Here is a 19,590-nt window from a genome sequence, read left to right as displayed (position 1 = left end):
AACTATTAGGTCACGTGATGACTCTATATGCATCACCTTTGGAAGGACAACACACAATTTTCCACAATGGTGGAACAAAAGCTTTTACACTCTTGCCAGAAATGGAGGAGGATTCCAATTTCTGCATAGCCTCATGACCCTTAGGGTCACTTACTCGGATTCTGTGTTTTCCCTTCTATCCTCTTAGTACAAATGGACTAGTACCTCATCATAATAGCATGCATATGTTTACATGCCCACACAGATGAACATGTTTATGCTGTAGGTGTATACTTGATCATATGTACATATATACATACATACACACACACATATATATACATATGAATATATACATATATATATATGGCCAGATGACCTCAAGTATCATTCCCCCCAGCTCTAGCTACTTTGGTTTTTAAGACAGAGCCTTTCATTGGCCTGCTTGCTGTTCTCTGGCTAGTAGTGAGCCAGGAATCCTCCTGTCCCACACCCCCACACCCCCTCTAGGATAATGTTTTTCTGGTTTTGTTTTGCTTTGTTACTATTGGCTTTGGTTATTTTGAGACAAGTTCCTCTGTATATCCTTGGCTGTACTGGAACTCAATCTGTAGACCAGGCTGGCCTTGAACTCACAACCAGCCAGCCACCTGTGTCTGCCTCCTGCGTGCCGGATTAAAGGCATGCATCAGCCGGTTACATAGGTTCTAAGGCTCAAACTGGGGTCGTCATGCTTGTGTGGTAACCAGTTTTCTGATTGAGCCGTCTTCCTAGCCCCTCAAAGAGAGTAGTAGTTTTAATTTGCATGTTATATGCCTGTTGAAAAGATGTGTGTTTAGATCCTTTGCTTTGCTTCCCCCCCCCACCCCCCCAGTGCTGAGAATTGAACCTGGGGCCTCACATATATCAAGCAAATGGTTTTCCACTGAGCTGGAGCCCTGGGCCCCGATGTCTATGTTCAGTTGGTTGTTTGCTGGGGTATTTCCTATGTTCCAGACACTTAGTCTACACATGAAGTGTGAATGCATGAGTTGCCAACATGGAGAAAAGTCAAGAGAATGTTGTTTTTTCTTTAGCTTCCTTGTTCTCTTATGAAAACAGATCTGGGCTCGAGTTCCCACACCGACTCTCTAAGGGCACCTTTAGTAGAGGCTCGGCTTTGTCTCTTGATCCTTCACAGCACCTACTTGGCTCCAGTCCCACCTGACTGCAGAGTGCCTTGGGTCTTGCACTTCCCAACTGAAGCGACATTGTTACTTTTCTTATTATTTGAGATAGATTGATGGGCAGTCCTCCAACTCTATCAGCTTCTCCCATCCTCATTAGGAAACACACATTTCTATTAAAAGCCACCCCCGCCACACACACACACATTCATCTAAAGAACATAAAAAGAAAGAACCAGTTGCGCTTTGGGGCCAGGTGTTCAGGGTGTGTGCAGAGAAGTAAAATTGCTCAGGCCCTTGACTTGTCTAAATGACTGGGGTGGTTCCTCTCTTTATGAGCAAATTATACTGGTATGAGTTTCTAGAACTCCTTTTTTAAAAACATTTTATTTATTTATTTTGTTGTATGAGCTTTTTTTTTTTTTTTTTTTGATCTGTGCTTACCTCTTCGTACCACATGCATGCAATTCTTGCAGCGGCCAGAAGAGGGCGTTTGATTATTCCCCCCCCCCCCCCCCCCCCCCCTGGAACTGGAGATAATCTGTTAGGCACAGAGTTGCAAATTGAACCCTGGAACTTCGGAAAGGGCAGCCACATGCTTTTAAATGCTGAGCCATCTCTCCGGCCCTGAGTTTCTAGAACTCTTAACGCTGGAGAAACTGCTCTCTTCTTAACACTGCCCTACCCTCCTGTGTCACTTGGTAGAAGTACATAAATTGGACTTGAGATGAATACAAAGAAAGGGCAGGTAGAACAGGCCTGACAGTAACACTTGGCAGTTGTGCTGGCTTCCACTAACAACTTAGCTGTTCCCCATCCTTTCTGGCCCTTGGTATCTCTGCTAATTACCTTGAGAATGGGGGATCATGATTCTCACCTGTCTTGCATGGTCGTCTTGTTACATAGTAACTGGAGCTGGCCACATGTAGCTCAGGCTGGCCTTCTCTCATCAGCCTTCCAGCTGCTGAGATTCCAGGTGTGTGCCAAAAGAAACCCGTTTCCTGAGGGTGATGGAAAGGAGGTGGAGTTTCTTTTCCAGGGATAGTCTGAGTTGGCATAAGACATCCTGACTGGGGCACCAGCTGTTCTTCTGCCATCGTATGGTGCTTGAGGTCACCATACCGTCTAAGTACTGTGGTTCTTTCTGGATGCAGTAGCCTCTGCTTTGCCACAGCATCTTAAAGTGAAGGCCTGGGGCTCTGCCAGTGGAGTGTGGGACTCTCTTCCAGGCACATAGTTGTGGTTTTTTTTTTTAAAGATTTATTCATTTTATTTATATGAATACACTATAGCTGTCTTCAGACACACCAGAACAAGGTATTGGATCCCATTACAGATGGTTGCGAGCCACCATGTGGTTGCAGGGAATTGAACTCAGGACCTCTGGAAGAGCAGTCAGTGCTCTTAACCACTGAGCCATCTCTCCAGCCCCCAGGCACACAGTTCTTACTCAGACCTTTCAGCAATCTTCCCTAGTGCCACCATCTGGTCCCTAAACCTCTTGCCTAGTATGTCTTTGGACTTCTGACCCAGAAGAGATCAACTGGCCCACCGAGAAGCTGAGAAACCCAAAACCCTGGACCCAGCTCTGGGTCCAACCATGGGCTTCACTGGTTTCCTAGGAAGAACCACAGCAACTGTCAGCCTCGGGGAGGCAGGGGCTAGGGCGCAGGGGCGGTGTCTCTGCATCGGCTTCTCCAGTCACCTCTGGGCACCTCATCATTTCCAGGAAGGTGCAGGAGGCCCCTTGGCCCCAGCTTAGGATGGCCTTGTCCCCAGCCTGCTGCTTGAAGGTTAAGGTCGTGATTAGGAAAGGAGTGTAAGTGAGAACAGTCTAAGTTGACAAGATCTGGGGACATCAGGCTCCAGCAGAGAATGAAACTGGATGTGCTGGTGCATGCCTGTCACCCTAGAGGGTCAGGGACATCCCCTGCTAAACCATAGTGAATTCAAGACCAGCCTGCTGGTGTACAGTAGATTCTCTCTCTCTCTCTCTCTCTCTCTCTCTCTCTCTCTCTCTCTCTCTCTCTCACACACACACACACACACACACACACACACACACACACACCTAAAGAAAACCTGTCAGCCCTCAACTACCAATGTATTGTAAACAGCTGGACTCCTAATTAGCCAAGTTGGCCAGTTGTTGGTACCAGGCTGGGCAGTCCATGGTTCCTCTCTCTCCACAGTTCTGGAATGGTGGACTGTACCAACCCCTTGCCCATCGGCGGCCTCAGCTACATCCAGGGCCACACTGACTCCCATCTTGTGAACAAAACTGTGGGCGAATGCCTTGATGCCACGGCGCAGAGGTTCCCCAACAGAGAGGCTTTGGTTATCATCCATGAAAACATCAGGCTGAACTTTGCACAGCTCAAGGAGGAGGTGAGTACTGACCCTGAACCTTCAAAGAGCGACTGCTGGTTCCTGGATGCTGTAGTTGAGTAGAGCTGGGACCCCATCGTGGGCATTAGGAGACAGAGGCAGAAGCAATCTGCATATTTCCTGTCCCAGTACTTCCTGAAATATGTGTTTACTGTGTCCCCACGTTCACTGCACTGAATCCACCAAGGCCTGGCAATCTTTGTTCCTGGTCCCTCCCTGCTTCTCTTTACCTCACCCGTCATCCTCTTATGTTTGTACCAGGTGGACAGAGCTGCTTCTGGTCTTCTGAGTATTGGTCTCCGAAAAGGTGATCGGCTGGGTATGTGGGGACCCAACTCCTATGCGTGGGTGCTCATTCAGCTGGCCACTGCCCAAGCAGGCATCATCCTGGTAAGAAGGGGTTTACCTGGCAGGACTGGGTATGGGGAGGGGTGTCATTCAAGGGGAACCTTCTCCATAAAGAACTAAACCAGTTCTGTCTGGCTTTGGGCTTGGTGGTGCCTTCATCCCTGGCTCACCAAAGAGCCCTAGCTACACTCAGTAGGCACTCGTGCTGCCTCGCCTCTTCTGAGGGGAGTTGTGAGAGTGTGGAGCATATTCTCTCTGTTCCCCTAGGTGTCTGTGAACCCAGCCTACCAGGCCTCAGAACTGGAATATGTCCTCAGAAAGGTACCACTTGCTCCTGGCAGAGAGGGGCATTTCTTTCTTTGTTTTGTTTTTTTAAAGATATATATGAGTAGACTGTAGCTGTCTTCAGACACACCAGAAGAGGGCATGAGATCTCATTTACAGATGGTTGGGAGCCACCATGTGGTTGCTGGGATTTGAACTCAGGACCTCTGGAGGAGCAGTCGGTGCTCTTAACCACTGAGCCATCTTTCCAGCCCGGAGAGTGTCATTTCAGATGCTGTTTTATGGAGGTTAATTGGATGAGAAAGGGCCTGCTTAGTGGGTAGCATTGTGGAATGTCTTTCCTCATGCTTCGTATGTTTGGAAGGAGGTCTTAGCTCCACAGAGAGGGTCAGTCATAGGCTGGTATGGGTGTTGTGGGTGGAGTGTGTATGTCAGGGTAGTTTGTGTGTGTATGAATATATGTGTCTAGGGGTGTGTGTGTGTGTGCGTGTGTGTGTGTGTGTGTGTGTGTGTGTGTGATTATATGTGTCTAGGGGTATGCTGTATATGTTTTTAGACTGGTGTGTGTGTGTGTGTGTGTGTGTGTGTGTGTGTGATTATATGTGTCTAGGGGTATGGTGTATATGTTTTTAGACTGGTGTGTGTGTGTGTGTGTGTGTGTGTGTGTGTGATTATATGTGTCTAGGGGTATGGTGTATATGTTTTTAGACTGGTGTGTGTGTGTGTGTGTGTGTGTGTGTGCGCGCGCATTGGAGTGGGGTGCACGTGAGTGCATCGGCAGTGGTGTGTGTTGTGTTGCTATGTGGGTGTGTCAGGATAGCTATTCAGATATGTAAGAAAGAAAACAGCTGACTACTGAGGGCTTCTAAGTCTGGGGCTTCCTGCTGACCACAGGGAGGGGATGTCTTCTCTCACAGGTAGGCTGCAAAGGTATTGTGTTCCCTAAACAATTCAAGACCCAGCAGTACTACAACATCCTGAAGCAGGTCTGTCCTGAGCTAGAAAAGGCCCAGCCAGGGGCCTTGAAGAGTGAGAGGTAAGTCTTGGTTTGGTGCAATATCATGTGACATCTCAGACACTCGCCTCCTTTCCGAGGTGGAGCTGATGTCTTCCTGGGCTATCCTTTAGACATTCGTCACCGTCTTTCTGTCACCTAGGCTCCCAGACCTGACTACAGTCATCTCAGTGGATGCTCCTTTGCCGGGGACCCTGCTCCTGGATGAAGTGGTGGCAGCCGGTGGCAAGGAACAGAACCTAGCCCAGCTGCGGTACCACCAGGGGTTCTTGTCCTGTTATGACCCCATCAACATCCAGTTTACCTCGGTAGGACAACAGTCTCCAGTTCCAACCTGTACCTTGCCATGAGGCCCCTCCCAGGGATGAGGGAGATGGCAGAAAGATGAGAGCAGCCCTCTCTCCTCACTGCCGACCTGGAGCCCTCTTTCTGCCTCAGAAAATTAGCAAAATTAGCAGCTGGTGTGTTGGGGTTTCTTGTTTGGTTTTGTTTGGTTACATCTCCCACCTAGGTCCTCATAGAAAGCTCACTAATAAGGAGAGAGAGAGAGAGAGAGAGAGAGAGAGAGAGAGAGAGAGAGAGAGAGAGAGAGAGAGATCCTAAACCCAGTCAGTGGTAGAGCCCTTTGTGCCAGCTTATATGACATGTAAACGGGATGAAGAAGGTATTGTGCTCTCTTCTGGATGCTGACATGTGGCCCTGCACAGCTCATTGTGCATAAACAAAAGGAGGAAATGGATTCAGGACAACCATATCCTACTCTTCTGACTCCGCCCCCAGCGCCGCCCCCACCCACCCACCCCGGCCCAGAGTGTGGCCAAGGATGGGAAGGAAACACGGAGAAAAAGGACAAGCTGTCACTTACTTATTTTCTTAGGGGACAACTGGAAACCCCAAGGGGGCCACTCTTTCCCACCACAACATCGTAAACAACTCCAACCTGATTGGCCAGCGTCTGAAGATGCCCGCGAAGGTGAGGTTGGGATGGGCCCTGGTGAGGTTTCTATAGGCTGCGGGGGAACAGCTGGGCAAGGACTGAGACAGCTTGCCGGGCTCCCCCTGCTGGCTGGGAGAACTGTCTCCACGATAGACGCAGACTCCTGTCTCCATCTCTAGACTGCAGAGGAGTTGCGCATGGTCCTGCCCTGCCCCCTGTACCACTGCCTGGGCTCCGTGGGGGGCACAATGGTGTCTGTGGTGCATGGTGCCACCCTCCTCCTGTCTTCTCCAAGCTTCAATGGCAAGAAGGCACTGGAAGCCATCAGCAGAGAGAAGTGGGCATTGGTGCACAAGCCACCTGTGGGCTGATAAAACCCTTCAAATCCTCACTCCCGGACCCACCCTCCTTTTCTGAGATGGTTCCTTCCTTCAGCCAGGAGACCTGGGGTGGGTGGGAGTGGGTACTAGAGGACCAGGTCCCCCCGCCCCTTGAGCTTCTGTTCCCTACAATTTCGGCCCTCACTGAGAGTTCATAAGGGGTGGGAAGAAAGGGGTCCTTTCACTTCTACACCTAATTTTGTGGCCTTCCTTTGTGCAGAGGCACCCTCCTATACGGCACACCCACGATGTTTGTGGATATTCTGAATCAGCCAGACTTCTCCAGTTACGATTTCACGACCATACGTGGAGGTGAGGTTCCGTCAAAGGCAGAAAGGCTTGGGGAAGGTCGGTTTCCACAGCCCCGGTGAAGCCAGGTTTTTATAGAGGAGGTAGGAAAGACACTGTAGAAATATAGGTGGGAGGGGCAATTCTCAGGTGTCCCCTAATGCTGGGCCAATCTCAGCTTTTATGTGTTTTACCAGTGCACAGGGTCTCTCCCCTTTGCATGAGTCTAAGTGAAATGGGTCTAGCAACCCTTAGGAATTGAGACATGTGTTAGCTTCTCTCTCTCTCTCTCTCTCTCTCTCTCTCTCTCTCTCTCTCTCTCTCTCTCTCTCTCTCCCCCCTGTGTCCCTCTGTCTCTCCACCTTTCTCTGTCTCTCTCTCTGTGTCTGTCTCTATCTCTGTCCTTCTTTCTGTCTCTGTGTCTCTGTCTGGCTGTCTGGCTGTCTCTCTCTTCCCCCCTCTCTGTGTCTCTGTCTGCCTTTCTCTCTCTCTCTCTCTCTCTCTCTCTCTCTCTCTCTCTGTATCTCTGTCTCTATCTCTGCCCTTCTTTCTGTCTCTGTGTTTCTGTCTGGTTGTCTGGCTGTCTCTCTCTCCCCCCCGCCCGTGTCTCTGTCTGTCTACCTTTCTCTATCTATCTCTCTCTGTGTCTCTGTCTCTATCTCTGTCCCTCTCTCTGTCTGTCTCTGTCTGTCTGTCTCTCTCTTCCCCCTCTCTGTGTCCCTCTGTCTCTGTGTTTCTGTCTGCCTTTCTCTGTCTGTCTCTGTCTCTGTCTGTGTCTGTCTGTCTTCTCTCTCTCTCTCTCTCTCTCTCTCTCTCTCTCTCTCTCTGTGTGTGTGTGTGTGTGTGTGTGTGTGTGTGTATGTGTGTGTGTGGTACTGAGGATTGAACCCAGAGACTCTTGAATGTTAGACAAGTGTTCTATGACAGAACAGTCCCCAGCCTTCCTGTTTTTGAGACAGGCTTTCACTAAGCTACCCAAGCTGTCCTGGAACTCACTTTGTATCCCAATCAGACTTTGAACTTGTAATCCTTCCTACCTCAGCCTCCCAAATAGCTGGCATTACAGGCTTCTACCATCAATCCCATCAGCCCCTCTTCCTGATCCAGGTGTGATTGCCGGGTCCCTGGCACCCCCGGAATTGATTCGAGCCATCATCAGCAAGATGAACATGAAGGAGCTGGTGGTGAGTGGTCATTAGGGCCCCATGGTCCGGCTGGGAACTGGCCAGGCCGGTAGTGAGTAGGGACTGACAAGCCAGGCCAAAGAGGAACCTCTAGCTCACTCTCTGCTCCAGGAAGCAGAGGTAAATCAAGACGATGTGAGTTATTACCTAACACATGCTGCAGGGGTAGGGAGAGGTGAGAGGAGAACGCTGTACACACAGACATTTATGTTTATAGAAATCCGGGGCAGAAATACAGCATGGAAAGGTATGCAGCCAAGTACTACTGGTATCCTGTTAGCACGCCCTGGCAGGCAGGGGGATTGGCACAGTTGGGGCATGAGCCTGAAATTTTTTCTGGCAATCAGGGTGGGTCAAGGGCTTGATGTTTGTTTCCAAATGGCAGGGGAGCAGGGAATTGAGGAAGGTGGTAATAATGTGGTCATCCCGATGACCACTGGTTAGCTCCGATAGACAGATGGACAGAGGTTCTATAATAGCTTCTCTGAGAGGAGCCATGGCAGATCCCAGGCACAGTGGCTGGGGAGGAGTTCTGTGTCCTCCCTAGGACCCCACTGGGTGGAACCGGGGTGGCTATAGGGAGTCCAGTGCCCCCTGCCAGGATGTACCTAGGTATGGGGTAGCTCTGTGCATCCACAGAGGCTGTGGGAGAAGGTGCGGATGGTAGGGGGAACATCAGTAGTCTCTCCAGCGGAAAACAGTCACCAGGACTGGCTGGATCAGGACCTGCAGTGAGGAATGATGGGGATTAGGACTCCAATTACCCAGAGGCATCAAAGGGAACCAGGGACGTCCTAGGCCAAGCCCTTGGAGAGGACACCCAGTCCTCCCTTTTCTTGTAAGACAGAGGCTCTGATTGCCCGTCCAGAGGTGGTGTCATAGGGTCTAGCACCCCATCTGGAAATGGGGCAGCACCAAAGGCAGACGGTGGTGGCCTCCCTACCCGGCCCCACCTGTTTAATGGCGGCCAGCTTTCTTGGACCTCTTGGTGGGGGATTTGCAGCTGCGGAGGGCATCCGTGTCACGAATACGCTGACCCTTGAACTTGGCTGGTGAAGAGCAGGTAGCATCTGGTCGAGAAGTCTTGGCTTCCAACCACCTACAGAGACAAAGAGTTGCTGGGCTTGGAGAAGCTGGGTGGGAGGGCTTGGGAAAGGGACAATGACCAGGATGGATAGACTATTGGCCCTAGAAAAATCTGGAGTTGTGAGAGAATGGAGCCACTCCGTACCTGCCTGACCTGCTAGGTAGCTGACTAGGATGTATGTCCAGGCTGTTTATCACAGGACCATCATGTGGAGGACAAACTGGGGTTATATGGAGGAATAGTCTCACCGTCGAAGGCCACGGAGCTGGCATGTGCATTTCCATGGGTTGTTGGTGAGAGTGAGGGTCTCCAGGTTGTCAAAGGGGAAGGTGGAGGGCAATTGGTTCAGGCGATTGTTCTCCAGATGGACATGTTTCAGTGTGGTCACGCCCGCGAAGGCAGCATCTGAGAACTGGGGGTGGGGTGGAGGTGGGGTTAAGGGAGGCAGAAGTGAGCACCTCAATCCCAGTCTCCAGGCTCTCCTGGCTCTCTTCTCAGACGACCAGGATCTTTCCCTGGACACAAGCACCGGCTTTGTTGAGGAGCCACAATTTTCCAAGCAGTTTTCTGAATGATGTAATCCACAACACCTCTTTTGAGAGGGAAGGGGTCCTTTCCAATGTGTAAATGGAAAAAGTTCAGTCCTTTGGCCAGGGTCACCTAGCTTGTAAACAGTAGCTGCAAACCGCACCCTGTCCCCCACCTCCTAGGCAGCACCCTCCCTGCACAAACACTGGGTCTGGGGAGCAGCCAGAGCTTGGCTCTGAGAGCCCAGGCGGGCACACAGTAAACTTGGTCAGTGTTTGGTGGGATGGCCAGTGGATACAGACTCCCCACATCCCCAGGGTCTCAGGATTTCCCGCAATCCTGTCTTCGTTGCTCTTCTGCCCTCTGCTAGATGCTATTTGTGGAGCCACCTCGGTGGGGACTTTGGCCAGGATGGAAGGCTCCAGAGGGAACGTATGGTGCCTTCATCTGAGCCCTGGTGTCAGTCTCTCTGGCCCCCTCATTCTAATGCTGTTCTACTGCCCACAATTTTGGCACCAGGGTGGTCCACTTTCAGCTGGAGTGAGGCCAGGCTAAAGAAGATCCACCCAGAAGTCTCCATCTACCCAGACAAAGGTTGGCTTCTGCCCTAGGTTCCATATCTGTGACCTCTCTCAGACCAGATCGGGAGGGATGTGACGTTTTTACAAACAAAACTGTACTCCACCTTGCTATGGTCTCTGCTCAAACCTTCTGGCTGAAACTGTGTACCGGGGTGATTTTCTATTTCCCAGAAAAGGATTCTGCTCCCGTACAACCCCCACCAGGTTAGACTGGGCACCCCAGGGAAGGAAGGACTGAGGGGTTGGGGATCTGGTGACTGGGGAAAGCAAGAGTCAACAAACTATCTGAGACAGTCAGTCTGTGCCCAGAGGAGACACTTGGGGGCTTGTGCCAAGGATCACGTGTTCATTCACGGGCTGCATGAGCACCAAGCCAGCAATTTGGTGAAGCCTTTGGTCTCTGAGTCTTGGTTTCCCTACTCATAAAGTTGAGTGTGTTTGGACCCACAGAGGGAATGGGGGGGCATCCATCAGGGTCTCTGAGGGCGTGGAAGAATTCTCCTTAAGGTACTTGCTCCCCAACTCTTCCTCCAGCCCCTCATTTTACCTTAGTGCCACAGGCCAGCACCCACCGGGAACAGGGTCTCTTTGTGTTCTCTCAGCTTCTGGAAGGTGCCTCAGTAGACAAACCTTCCTTTATGGGATGGCAGGCTTAATGGAGACTGGGGAAATGGCAAAGGAGGGGTGGGAAGCCCAGCAGGAAGAGGTATCTGCTGTTCACTGTGGGGTTTGGGGCAGATGCCTCCCAGAGGCCATTTGCGGGCCCAGAACAGTCCATCTGTTATAAGGAGAGAGCACTGCTGAGAAGCAGCCACCAGGTGAGGGTGGGAGGGATGGGGAGGAGGTGTGTCAAAAGCAAGGAGTCCAGGAGGAGGGAATGCTGTTCCTATGTGGTACTAGTATGGCATCCCAGAAGGAGCCGTGAGAACTGCCGCCAGGGCACCTACCTTCTCCAGGTTGGTGTTATCCAGCCAGAGGGTCTCCAGGTATCTGCCAAAGGACTGGAAGGCATTGTCGGGGATGCTCTTCAGAGGGTTGTGGGACAGCTTCAGCTCCTCCACCACCCGAAGTTTGCTCAGGGCAGCTGAGGGGTAGCTAGACAGTTGGTTCCTGTCCAGGTGAAACTTGGCTAGGTTCTCCACATCATCCAGGGACCCAGGGTGCAGGGAAGTGAGGGCATTTTCTGACAGGTAGAGCCAGCGCAGGTCCTTGGCACCCTGGAAGGCTCCTGCACGAAGCTCTCGGATTTTGTTGTTGTTGAGCTGCAAGATGAAGAGGTTGACCAGAGGGGAGAGCAGCCCCCGGGGCAGTTCTGACACCTTGTTGTGGTCTAGATAGAGGTAAGTGAGTTCAGTCAGGTCATCGAAGGCTCCAGCTCGCAGCACCCGGATGTCATTGTGGGACAGGTACAGGTAGATGAGCTGCTTCAGGCCTCGGAAGGCGCCAGCGGCCACCTCGCGGATGTTACAGTGCTGCAGGTGCAGCGAGACCAGGTTCGGCACGGTCCGGAACGAGTTGGCAGCCAGCACCGGGAAGTTGTTGCGCTGCAGGTTGAGCAGTTTGGTAGTCTCTGATACCTTGGGGATCTTCTGCAGCCCCACCTTGTCACAGATGACATGCTGCAGATCACCGTGGCAGTGACAGTTTTGGGGGCAGGCGGCCAGCGCAGGCAGGAGGATAGCAAGGAAGACCAGACTGAGTAAGAGTACTCGGGCCATGATCAGGACGCCTTGAGCCGGGGCTGGGGGGCTAAGGCAGCGACAAGTCCTGACTCTCGGGTCTCCCGGCCCATTTATAGGGCAGCCTTGACCGCAGTTGGCAGCGGAGCCAGCTACTACGTGGAGCATCGAAGCCACTGATTTAACCCCCTCCCGCCCGGAGATGCGCCCCTGTCCTTGATGGCTGGGGGGCTCTTTTCACAGCTGGCGACCATATGTAGAGTTGAGGACCCTTCCCCTGAACCCCAACCCCTTCACTCTGGTTTGCAAACGTTATGCTGCACCTTTCCCTATCCTCCTCTATCTGGGCCAACACCCGAAGGTGGGGGGGGGGGACGGTGATAGGTGTGTCGAAGGGCCTCTGAATTTCCACTGGGCAGAGGGAGGTGTTCCCAGAACTTATTTATTTGCTCAACTTTGAGTCTCTACATCCCCCTCCCCCACACGCCCTTGGCAGACAGGTCACCCTGGACTCCAGGAGGGAGGAAGTGGGGCCCGACGGCCGGATGCGTCTCACCGCGGTCGGCCAGCCGGCGGCGCTTTAATGGGGCTGTTGTGCCGCGCAGGCGGAGCGTGAGAGCCACTGTGGGTTGGGCTCCGGCTTTTGGGTAAACCTTCCTGGGTTCATCCCAAGGAGGGGGGGGGGGCTGGTTGATGATGCTAGCTGACAGTTGCCTCTGCCCCTTCTCCCAGCCAGTGGCGCCAAGCCTTTAAGAGGTCCTGGTTGTGGGCTTATCCAGGACCCCTCTCTTAGCTCTGGGCTTCTATTCCGTCCTTTGCACTCTCGTTCCCTTTTCTAGGGCTGAAGGCTACACAGACATGTGGGAACTGTTGTGTGTAGGGAGTGAACCACAGGGCTGGCAACACACCTGGAGACCACAGGCCGCTGAACAAGTCTGGTTGCGCAGTCTCCTTAATCTCCCCCAAATATCCTCATCTCCGGATCCTCCCCTCACCAGTGGTTAGGACCCACCCCTAAGAGGGGGGTCTCAGAGTGGCAGCCTAGTGGCGCCAATGTGTACTTGGCAGAGGCCAAGCTGGGCAATGACCCCAGGACTGTGTGAGCTAGTGGGAGGTGGGGTGCTGGCTACAGGCGACCAACCCTGGGTAGCCCGATGCTGGGTTATGGGCAGCCCCGCCCTAGTAGACCGGGCTTACATTTACTCACCAGCCAGCCATAGTGTCTGGAGTTCTGTGGAGAAGGGAGGGTAAGCAGGCAGGTTACAGCTTTGGCCCAGGATGAGCTCTGGGTTGCCTCAACTATGCCAGAACCACACCACTTGATGGTGTGCAGGAATGGAGGCCACCAACAGAGACCTGGTAGAGGACAAGATATCAACCTTCTCATGACACCCAATACATAGTTGTGGGGTTTGGTCTTCAAGCCTGCACTTTTCTAAGCTCCCCTTACTCCTTGCCTCTAGAATGGGGTTTGTGGGGGGGTCATTCTTGGCCTAGAATATTCTCTGGTGGTATTTAGGCTGGCTGTTAGTTTTTCTGTTGCACAGGATGTTCTAACCACTGAGGTTGCAGGTGTGTGTGTGTGTGTGTGTGTGTGTGTGTGTGTGTGTGTGTGTGTCCACATGCGTGTTCATGGGACTTTTAAATTCATTCTGTGGCTGTATTTTTGTTTTGATGAAAATAAACGCACAGGAAAGTGTCCAGAGCTTGCGGGGTGCCCACCCTAAGGCCAGGCACTTGTCCCAGGTTGGAGGGGAGTGGTGTCTGTGGGTCTGTACCACTCCCAGCTCCATCGCAAGCCAGGCTGCCTTTCTCATCAAGTTTATGGGGCCTTTGGCTAGGAAGAGAGGGACGGAGGCTGTTGTGGCCTGAAATCAAGAAGGTAGGACCTGGAGGTGGAGAGAAGAGCTCTGGGTGCGAGTGATGCCAGAAGCCACGGGCATCACAGGGGGTGTCGGAACCCTGGGCGAACCCTGGGCAGGAGAGAGTGGCTTCTATTTTCGATTTTGTCCCAGACCAGGGGTCCCCCGCAGAGAGCTGCACTTCTGGCTTCTGACCTCTGGCTCTTGTCCCCTCACTTACCTCAGTTCGCACCGTTCAGCTACCTAGGGTGGGTCACCACAGCCCTTCTCTGTCCCCTGCTTCCCTCCAAGCTGTCTTTTTGGCCCCTCTAGGTTGTTTATGGAACCACAGAGAACAGTCCTGTGACCTTCATGAACTTTCCCGAGGACACCCTGGAGCAGAAGGCTGGAAGTGTAGGCAGAATTATGCCTCACACGGAGGTGAGCCCCTGACGGATGCCCTCAGAGCCCCCTCTCACCACGTGAGGGCTTTCCGGCAGACATCCAAACAGCTCACTCAAATATAGAGGGCCCCAGCGATGGGGGCTTGCTGGACCTGGCCCCCGCTCTGTGGGCTGAAGCAGGAAGAGCAGCAGAGGGAGCGCTGGGACAGCAGCTCTGAGCAGCCGCCAGCCGAACCTCTCCGTAGCCACCCTTCCTGTCTGAGGTGTGTTTTTGCCAAGCCCACTGTCTGTCTTGGGCAGCCAGACCAGTCTCAAAAAGGAGCCAGAAGAGAGGGAGGTTTTTTTTTTTCCCCTGATGTAGCTTTCTTCCTGCAGGCCTCTGCTTCTCACTCTTCTTTTGTCTGAGCATGACCTCTTCTTTTCCCAAGAGGTGTGTCCCTTGAAGGTCCCTTACACTTCAAACGCCTCAGTCGCCTCAGTCTCAGACTCCTAGCTGTGACTCCTCTCTGGCCCCAACCATGTAACTTTATTCAGATATCACTGAGTTTCCCTGCCTCTCGGGGGTACCTTGGAGAATGCCCACACACCGGCTTCTCAGCCACCCTCTTTGAGATGCGTCCTGAGGTTTGTCCGGGAGACATCCTTCTTCCCATCCCCCATGGAAGTGCCCAGGCCCACCTTCCCTTGGCACACGGCACATTGGCCGTGGCTCTTCGTCTGCTAGAATTTCGGGTTCTCCCTCTCCTGATCACGTGGCACTGCCATGCGGTCATCTTCAGGTTCTTCATTGCCTTATGGGAAAAGAGGGGAGACGGTGGCCTTCCCTTCTACATGGCTTATAATTCAGCATGTGGCATTCCCCTCTTCAGGCCTCCTTCAAGGATGCTCACAACCCGGCCCTGTCCTCAGTACCCTGTGTAAAAGTACAGCCAGGGCAGGAATTTTTTTTTTTTTTGGTTCTTCTTTTTTTCGGAGCTGGGGACCGAACCCAGGGCCTTGCGCTTCCTAGGCAAGGGCTCTACCACTGAGCTAAATCCCCAACTACCAGGGCAGGAATTTAAAAGGCATGCAGCGCCCCTCCACACACCCTCCCCGTGGTTCAGACCCAGTGTGGGTCTCTTCTTGGCAACAGATCTGCTCTAGCCTCTCTTTCCTTTCCCGGGACTGAGATGAGTAGAACCAGCGGCTTCATTTCGTTAGAGGGTGAGGGGAAGAAAGAAAAGCAACCCCTCCGCCCCACCCTGATCTCCAAGGAACCTGTTCCCCAAAGCAAGAGAGCAGGAGGCTCAAGCTGAACACTGACCTGTCCCAGGCCCAGATCGTGAACATGGAGACCGGGGAGCTGACCAAGCTGAACATGCCTGGAGAGCTGTGCATCCGAGGGTACTGCGTCATGCAGGGCTACTGGGGCGAGCCACAGAAGACCTTCGAAACGGTTGGGCAAGACAGATGGTATCGGACAGGGTGAGCTACGGGGATGATGTGGGCGCTGGCTACCAAGTGGGGACGGGGTTCTAAGGCTGAGTTAGGAAAACTCAACTAGCACATGGAGGAAGCGAGAGCTCACAGGATCCCTCCCTTTCCCCTCAATTCCCCCTACTGAAGACTTGGTTTCCAAAATTTGCTTGGAGGTGAGGCTTAGTAGTAGATCTAGATTTTGGGTGCCACATGGGGAACCATAGAGCCAATCCCCAGTGCTGGGGCAGGGCGGGGGGTACCTCCAAGGCTCTCTGGAGATGTATCTTAGTTTCTAGTTCCTGGTCTACTGTGCATGAAGTACTGGCTTCAGTCTTCAGCACCACATAAACTGGTATACTGAACGTGCCTGTCACCCCAGCACATGGTAGAGAGGAGTCGAAGGATCAGGGGTTCAAGGTTATCTTTACCTATATAGTGAGCTGAGAGCTAACCTGAGCTACGAGAGACCTTGTGTCCAATAATGGGGAAAAATGGATCGTAGCTGCAGCTCGGTGGGTAGAGCACTGCTTGTCTAGCATGCACGCAGCCCTGGGTTCTATCCCTAGGGTCTCATAGTCCTGGGGCATGGTGGTGCATGTGTTTGTAATCACAGGGCTTGGGTGGAAGCAGGGTATTCCATGTCCAAGGTCACTTTCCTGAGGCTGTCTCAAAACAAGCACCACCAACAAAATTTCCCTAAGTCAAAATGTGTGAACCTACTTCTCTCAGAGATAAGATTCCAGGGCAGCACACAGCATTTGCATCCCCAGAATCCGAGCCGGTTTTCAGTGTGTTGTTTATTAATGAAAGCACCAGGACAGGACCGGCCAGAGCTCTTACCCTCTGAGTCAGTCAGCTCTCTGGTCCTTTCTTTTCTTTTCTTTTCTTTTCTTTTCTTTTCTTTTCTTTTCTTTCCTTTTCTCCTTCCCACTCCTAGCCCAGGACTGAACCCAAGGCCTTGTGCTTGCTAGGCAAGTGCTCGACCACTGAGCCAACCCCCGACCCATACCCAAGTCCTTTATTAGATCCGCACACTCTCTGTATGCACCTCCTGTGTGCCGTTGCGGTTTCGGCTGGATGGGCAGTAGGAAACCAGCTGAGAAAGGGCTTGCTTCTCTTTCCCACGTGTCTGGTGGAAGGAAATAGAATCTCAGACATCAAAAAAATCAAATGGGGTCACAGGAGAGGAAGTGGCTGTGGTGGAGAGAAAGGATTTTCTTAGACCAGGGTCAGAGAAGGCCTCTGGAAACATCTGAACTGAGACCTAAATGATTCAAAAAGGAAGCCAGCCATAAAGGGGAGCCAATATATAAATAAGAAGACAGAGAGGATGTGACAGGTGCTACACTGATTTGTTTTTTTTTTTTTTCATTCTTCCAGTCTGCCATGTAGGCTCCAGAGGTATTTTTGTTCCTATTGGGACTCCTAGAGTCTAGAGCAGTGGGTGGCACATAATAGATGCTCAGTAAACGATTCTGTGAGTGCATGAACAAGAGAGCGAGTGGACTAGCCCAATAAAGCAGAGGTAAGAGGCCACGCCTGGCTTTCTTGTTACAGGGACATTGCCTCCATGGATGAGCAGGGCTTCTGCAGGATCGTGGGCCGATCGAAGGACATGATCATCCGCGGTGGTGAGAACATCTACCCTGCAGAGCTGGAGGACTTCTTCCACAAGCACCCACAGGTGCAAGAAGCGCAGGTGAGACCCTGAGAATCCAGTGATGCTCTATGCTTAGCTGAAGGGGTTTGCCTTAGGTCTCTACTGCTGTGGTAAAACACCATGACAAAAAGCAACTTGGGGAGGAAAGAGTTTATTTCATCTCATACTTCCGCATCATAGTCCATCATCAAAGGGAAGTCGGGGCTGGAATTTAAGGCAGGAATCTGGAATCAGGAACCGAAGGAGTGATTGAATACTGTCTTCTCCATAGCTTGCTTAGCCTGCTTTTTAAAATAACCCCCAGGACCACTAGCCCCGGGACAGCACCACCCATAGTGAGCTATCTCTTCTCACATAAATCATCAATCAAGAAAATGTAGCGTAGGCTTGCCCAAAGGCCAACCTGGTCGGGACATTTTCTCGGTTGAGGTTCTCTCTGTCCCAAATGACTTCAGCCTGTGTCTAGTTGACATTAAAAACTAGCCAGGCCAGCTTTGATGTGTAGTATCTATCTCTGACCTTGGATAGGTGGTTGGGGTGAAGGACGATCGGATGGGGGAGGAAATCTGCGCTTGCATTCGGCTGAAGAGCGGAGAGACCACCACGGAGGAGGAGATCAAAGCTTTCTGCAAAGGAAAGGTGGGAGCCCCAGGCACCCTCATTCACTCACCTACCTCTCCCTGCCAGTCATCCTGGGTGGCCGTGAGGTTGTGCTGCCCTGATGGATCCAACTCCCCAGCCAGGGGGAGCACTCTGACTTTGCCCAGCCTCACGCTTTCCCTCTCTGGTCTGCAGATTTCCCATTTTAAGATTCCCCGATACATCGTGTTTGTGGAAGGCTATCCTCTCACTGTCTCAGGAAAGGTGTGTGAAGGGGAGAAGAATGGGGAGGGGCGGGGCAGAGTGTGGGCGGGACAGTGTGGGGCGGGGCGGGGCAGTGTGGGGAAGGGAGGAGTAGTGTAGGGAGGGGAGGGGAGAGGAGGGGCAGTGTGGGGTCGTGTGGAGCTGGGTGCAGAAAGGCTAGGTGGTCCCACCAGCGCCTTCCTTAATGAGACAAAGAGCCTAGCAATAGGAGGACCCGGAAGTCACTTCTTCCTGATTTGCCCTGGGCTTTCTTAGGTTTAGTACTTGTCCCCCTCCCCCACTGTCCTTCCCAGGCAAACCAAGGATGGTTAGTTACCATAGCACCACAGCGCAGACTCTCTCTCTCTCCTTTTTCTTCTAGATCCAGAAATTCAAACTCCGAGAGCAGATGGAACAACATCTAAAACTGTGAAGCAAAGGAGGGCCCTCCCAGCCCTCCCAGAGCCCCTCAGTCCTCCCACACAAAGGAGGATCCTCCCAGACTTTCCCAGACCTCTAACACAAAGGAGAGCGGTCCTAGCCCTTCCCAGCCTGCCCAGGCCTTCCTCAATCCTCCCACACAAAGGATCCTCCCATACCCTTCCCAGCCCTCCCAGAACCTCTCCGTCCTTCCACACAAAGGAGGGTCCTGGGTCCTCCTCATGCCGCTTGTCATCTTTGCGACTTGGCATAAAGAGTGTTCCCTGTTTGGCCAGTGTCTGGCTGCTGTGCTCTCTCTGTAGCTCCTGTGGGATAGAGAAGGGAAGAGACAGGAGGGCAGCCAGCTCCTTCACACCTAATCTCACAGCGTTTTGCTGTGCATTAGTTACTTAATCTAAGCCCCACTCTGACCTCTTGAAATTCCAAGCCACCCCCATTTTTTCTGCTGCCTTTCTTTTTCTTTCTCTCTCTCTCTCTCTCTCTCTCTCTCTCTCTCTCTCTCTCTCTCTCTCTCTCTCTCTCTTTCTTCTTTCTTTCTTTCTGTTTTTTGTTGTCTTCCCGTGAGACAGGACCTCACTCTGTGCCCCTGGTTGTACAGGGTAGATCAGGCTGGTTTTGAACTCACGGAGTTCTCATTGCCTCTGGAGTGCTGGGATCAGTCCTTTGTGCTACCATGCCTGGTTTTTGCATGCTTTACTCATTTGATCATTTTTTCAAATCGTTGCCACAGATCAGTCCTGAAATAAGTGTTCGGTTTTGCTTCTTTGTTTCCTGAGGCTGGGAATCCTAAAGCCCCTCATGAATAGATAAGGACCTTCCCACTGGCCTACACTCCCGGCCCAATAATTATTGATTTTTTTTTTAAATAACAGTTTTGAGTGCTGGAGAGGGGGCTCGGTGGTTGAGAGGACTGGCTGCTCTTCCAGAGGATTCGAGTTGGATTCTCAGCACTCTTTTTGGCAGCTCACAACTACCTTTGAGTCCACCTCCAGGGGATTGACGATCTCTTCTGGCCTTCCAGACCCCTCCCCCCCCAGCACGTGGTATATGCTTACATAGACGTATGCAAATAAATAAAAATAAATCCATAAACTAGCA

At 52.1% G+C, this 19,590-nt stretch overlaps 2 protein-coding genes across 3 annotated transcripts in view; one reads left to right on the top strand and one right to left on the bottom strand.

Moving 5' to 3' along the window:
- The window catches only part of Acsf2 (acyl-CoA synthetase family member 2), a 42,408-nt gene extending 22,818 nt beyond the window's left edge, over nucleotides 1-19,590 (top strand). The window contains 15 exon segments of one of the 2 annotated variants that reach the window (NM_001034951.2): nucleotides 3,338-3,533; nucleotides 3,795-3,923; nucleotides 4,149-4,202; nucleotides 5,084-5,202; nucleotides 5,324-5,489; nucleotides 6,059-6,154; nucleotides 6,298-6,455; nucleotides 6,719-6,810; nucleotides 7,894-7,970; nucleotides 14,020-14,127; nucleotides 15,403-15,554; nucleotides 17,106-17,247; nucleotides 17,737-17,847; nucleotides 18,004-18,072; nucleotides 18,434-19,590. In NM_001034951.2, the coding sequence (NP_001030123.1) occupies nucleotides 3,338-3,533; nucleotides 3,795-3,923; nucleotides 4,149-4,202; nucleotides 5,084-5,202; nucleotides 5,324-5,489; nucleotides 6,059-6,154; nucleotides 6,298-6,455; nucleotides 6,719-6,810; nucleotides 7,894-7,970; nucleotides 14,020-14,127; nucleotides 15,403-15,554; nucleotides 17,106-17,247; nucleotides 17,737-17,847; nucleotides 18,004-18,072; nucleotides 18,434-18,484 (1,720 nt within the window). In that variant the 3' untranslated portion in view covers nucleotides 18,485-19,590. 2 annotated transcript variants of the gene reach the window in all.
- Chad (chondroadherin) lies at nucleotides 8,163-11,934 on the bottom strand. The gene is made up of 4 exons (NM_019164.2): nucleotides 11,114-11,934; nucleotides 9,306-9,469; nucleotides 8,924-9,069; nucleotides 8,163-8,696 (listed from the first exon to the last, which is right to left on the bottom strand). Exons 1-3 carry the CDS (start codon nucleotides 11,882-11,884, stop codon nucleotides 8,928-8,930), a joined length of 1,077 nt encoding a protein of 358 aa, NP_062037.1. The 5' UTR covers nucleotides 11,885-11,934; the 3' UTR covers nucleotides 8,163-8,696; nucleotides 8,924-8,927.

Source organism: Rattus norvegicus, chromosome 10 (genome assembly GCF_036323735.1).
Source record: "Rattus norvegicus strain BN/NHsdMcwi chromosome 10, GRCr8, whole genome shotgun sequence".
Taxonomy (NCBI): Eukaryota; Metazoa; Chordata; class Mammalia; order Rodentia; family Muridae; genus Rattus; species Rattus norvegicus.
The sequence above is the reverse complement of the archived record's forward strand: the minus strand, read 5'-3'. Positions and strand labels throughout refer to the sequence as shown.

Excerpts from the sequence above, each read along its gene's own strand:
- Chad (NM_019164.2), bottom strand. The coding sequence starts at position 11,884 with ATGGCCCGAGTACTCTTACTCAGTCTGGTCTTCCTTGCTATCCTCCTG. Across the intron at positions 9,470-11,113 it reads ATAACACCAACCTGGAGAAG|TTCTCAGATGCTGCCTTCGC; the intron begins GTAGGTGCCCTG and ends CCCCACCCCCAG. Across the intron at positions 9,070-9,305 it reads CAGCTCCGTGGCCTTCGACG|GTGGTTGGAAGCCAAGACTT; the intron begins GTGAGACTATTC and ends TTGTCTCTGTAG.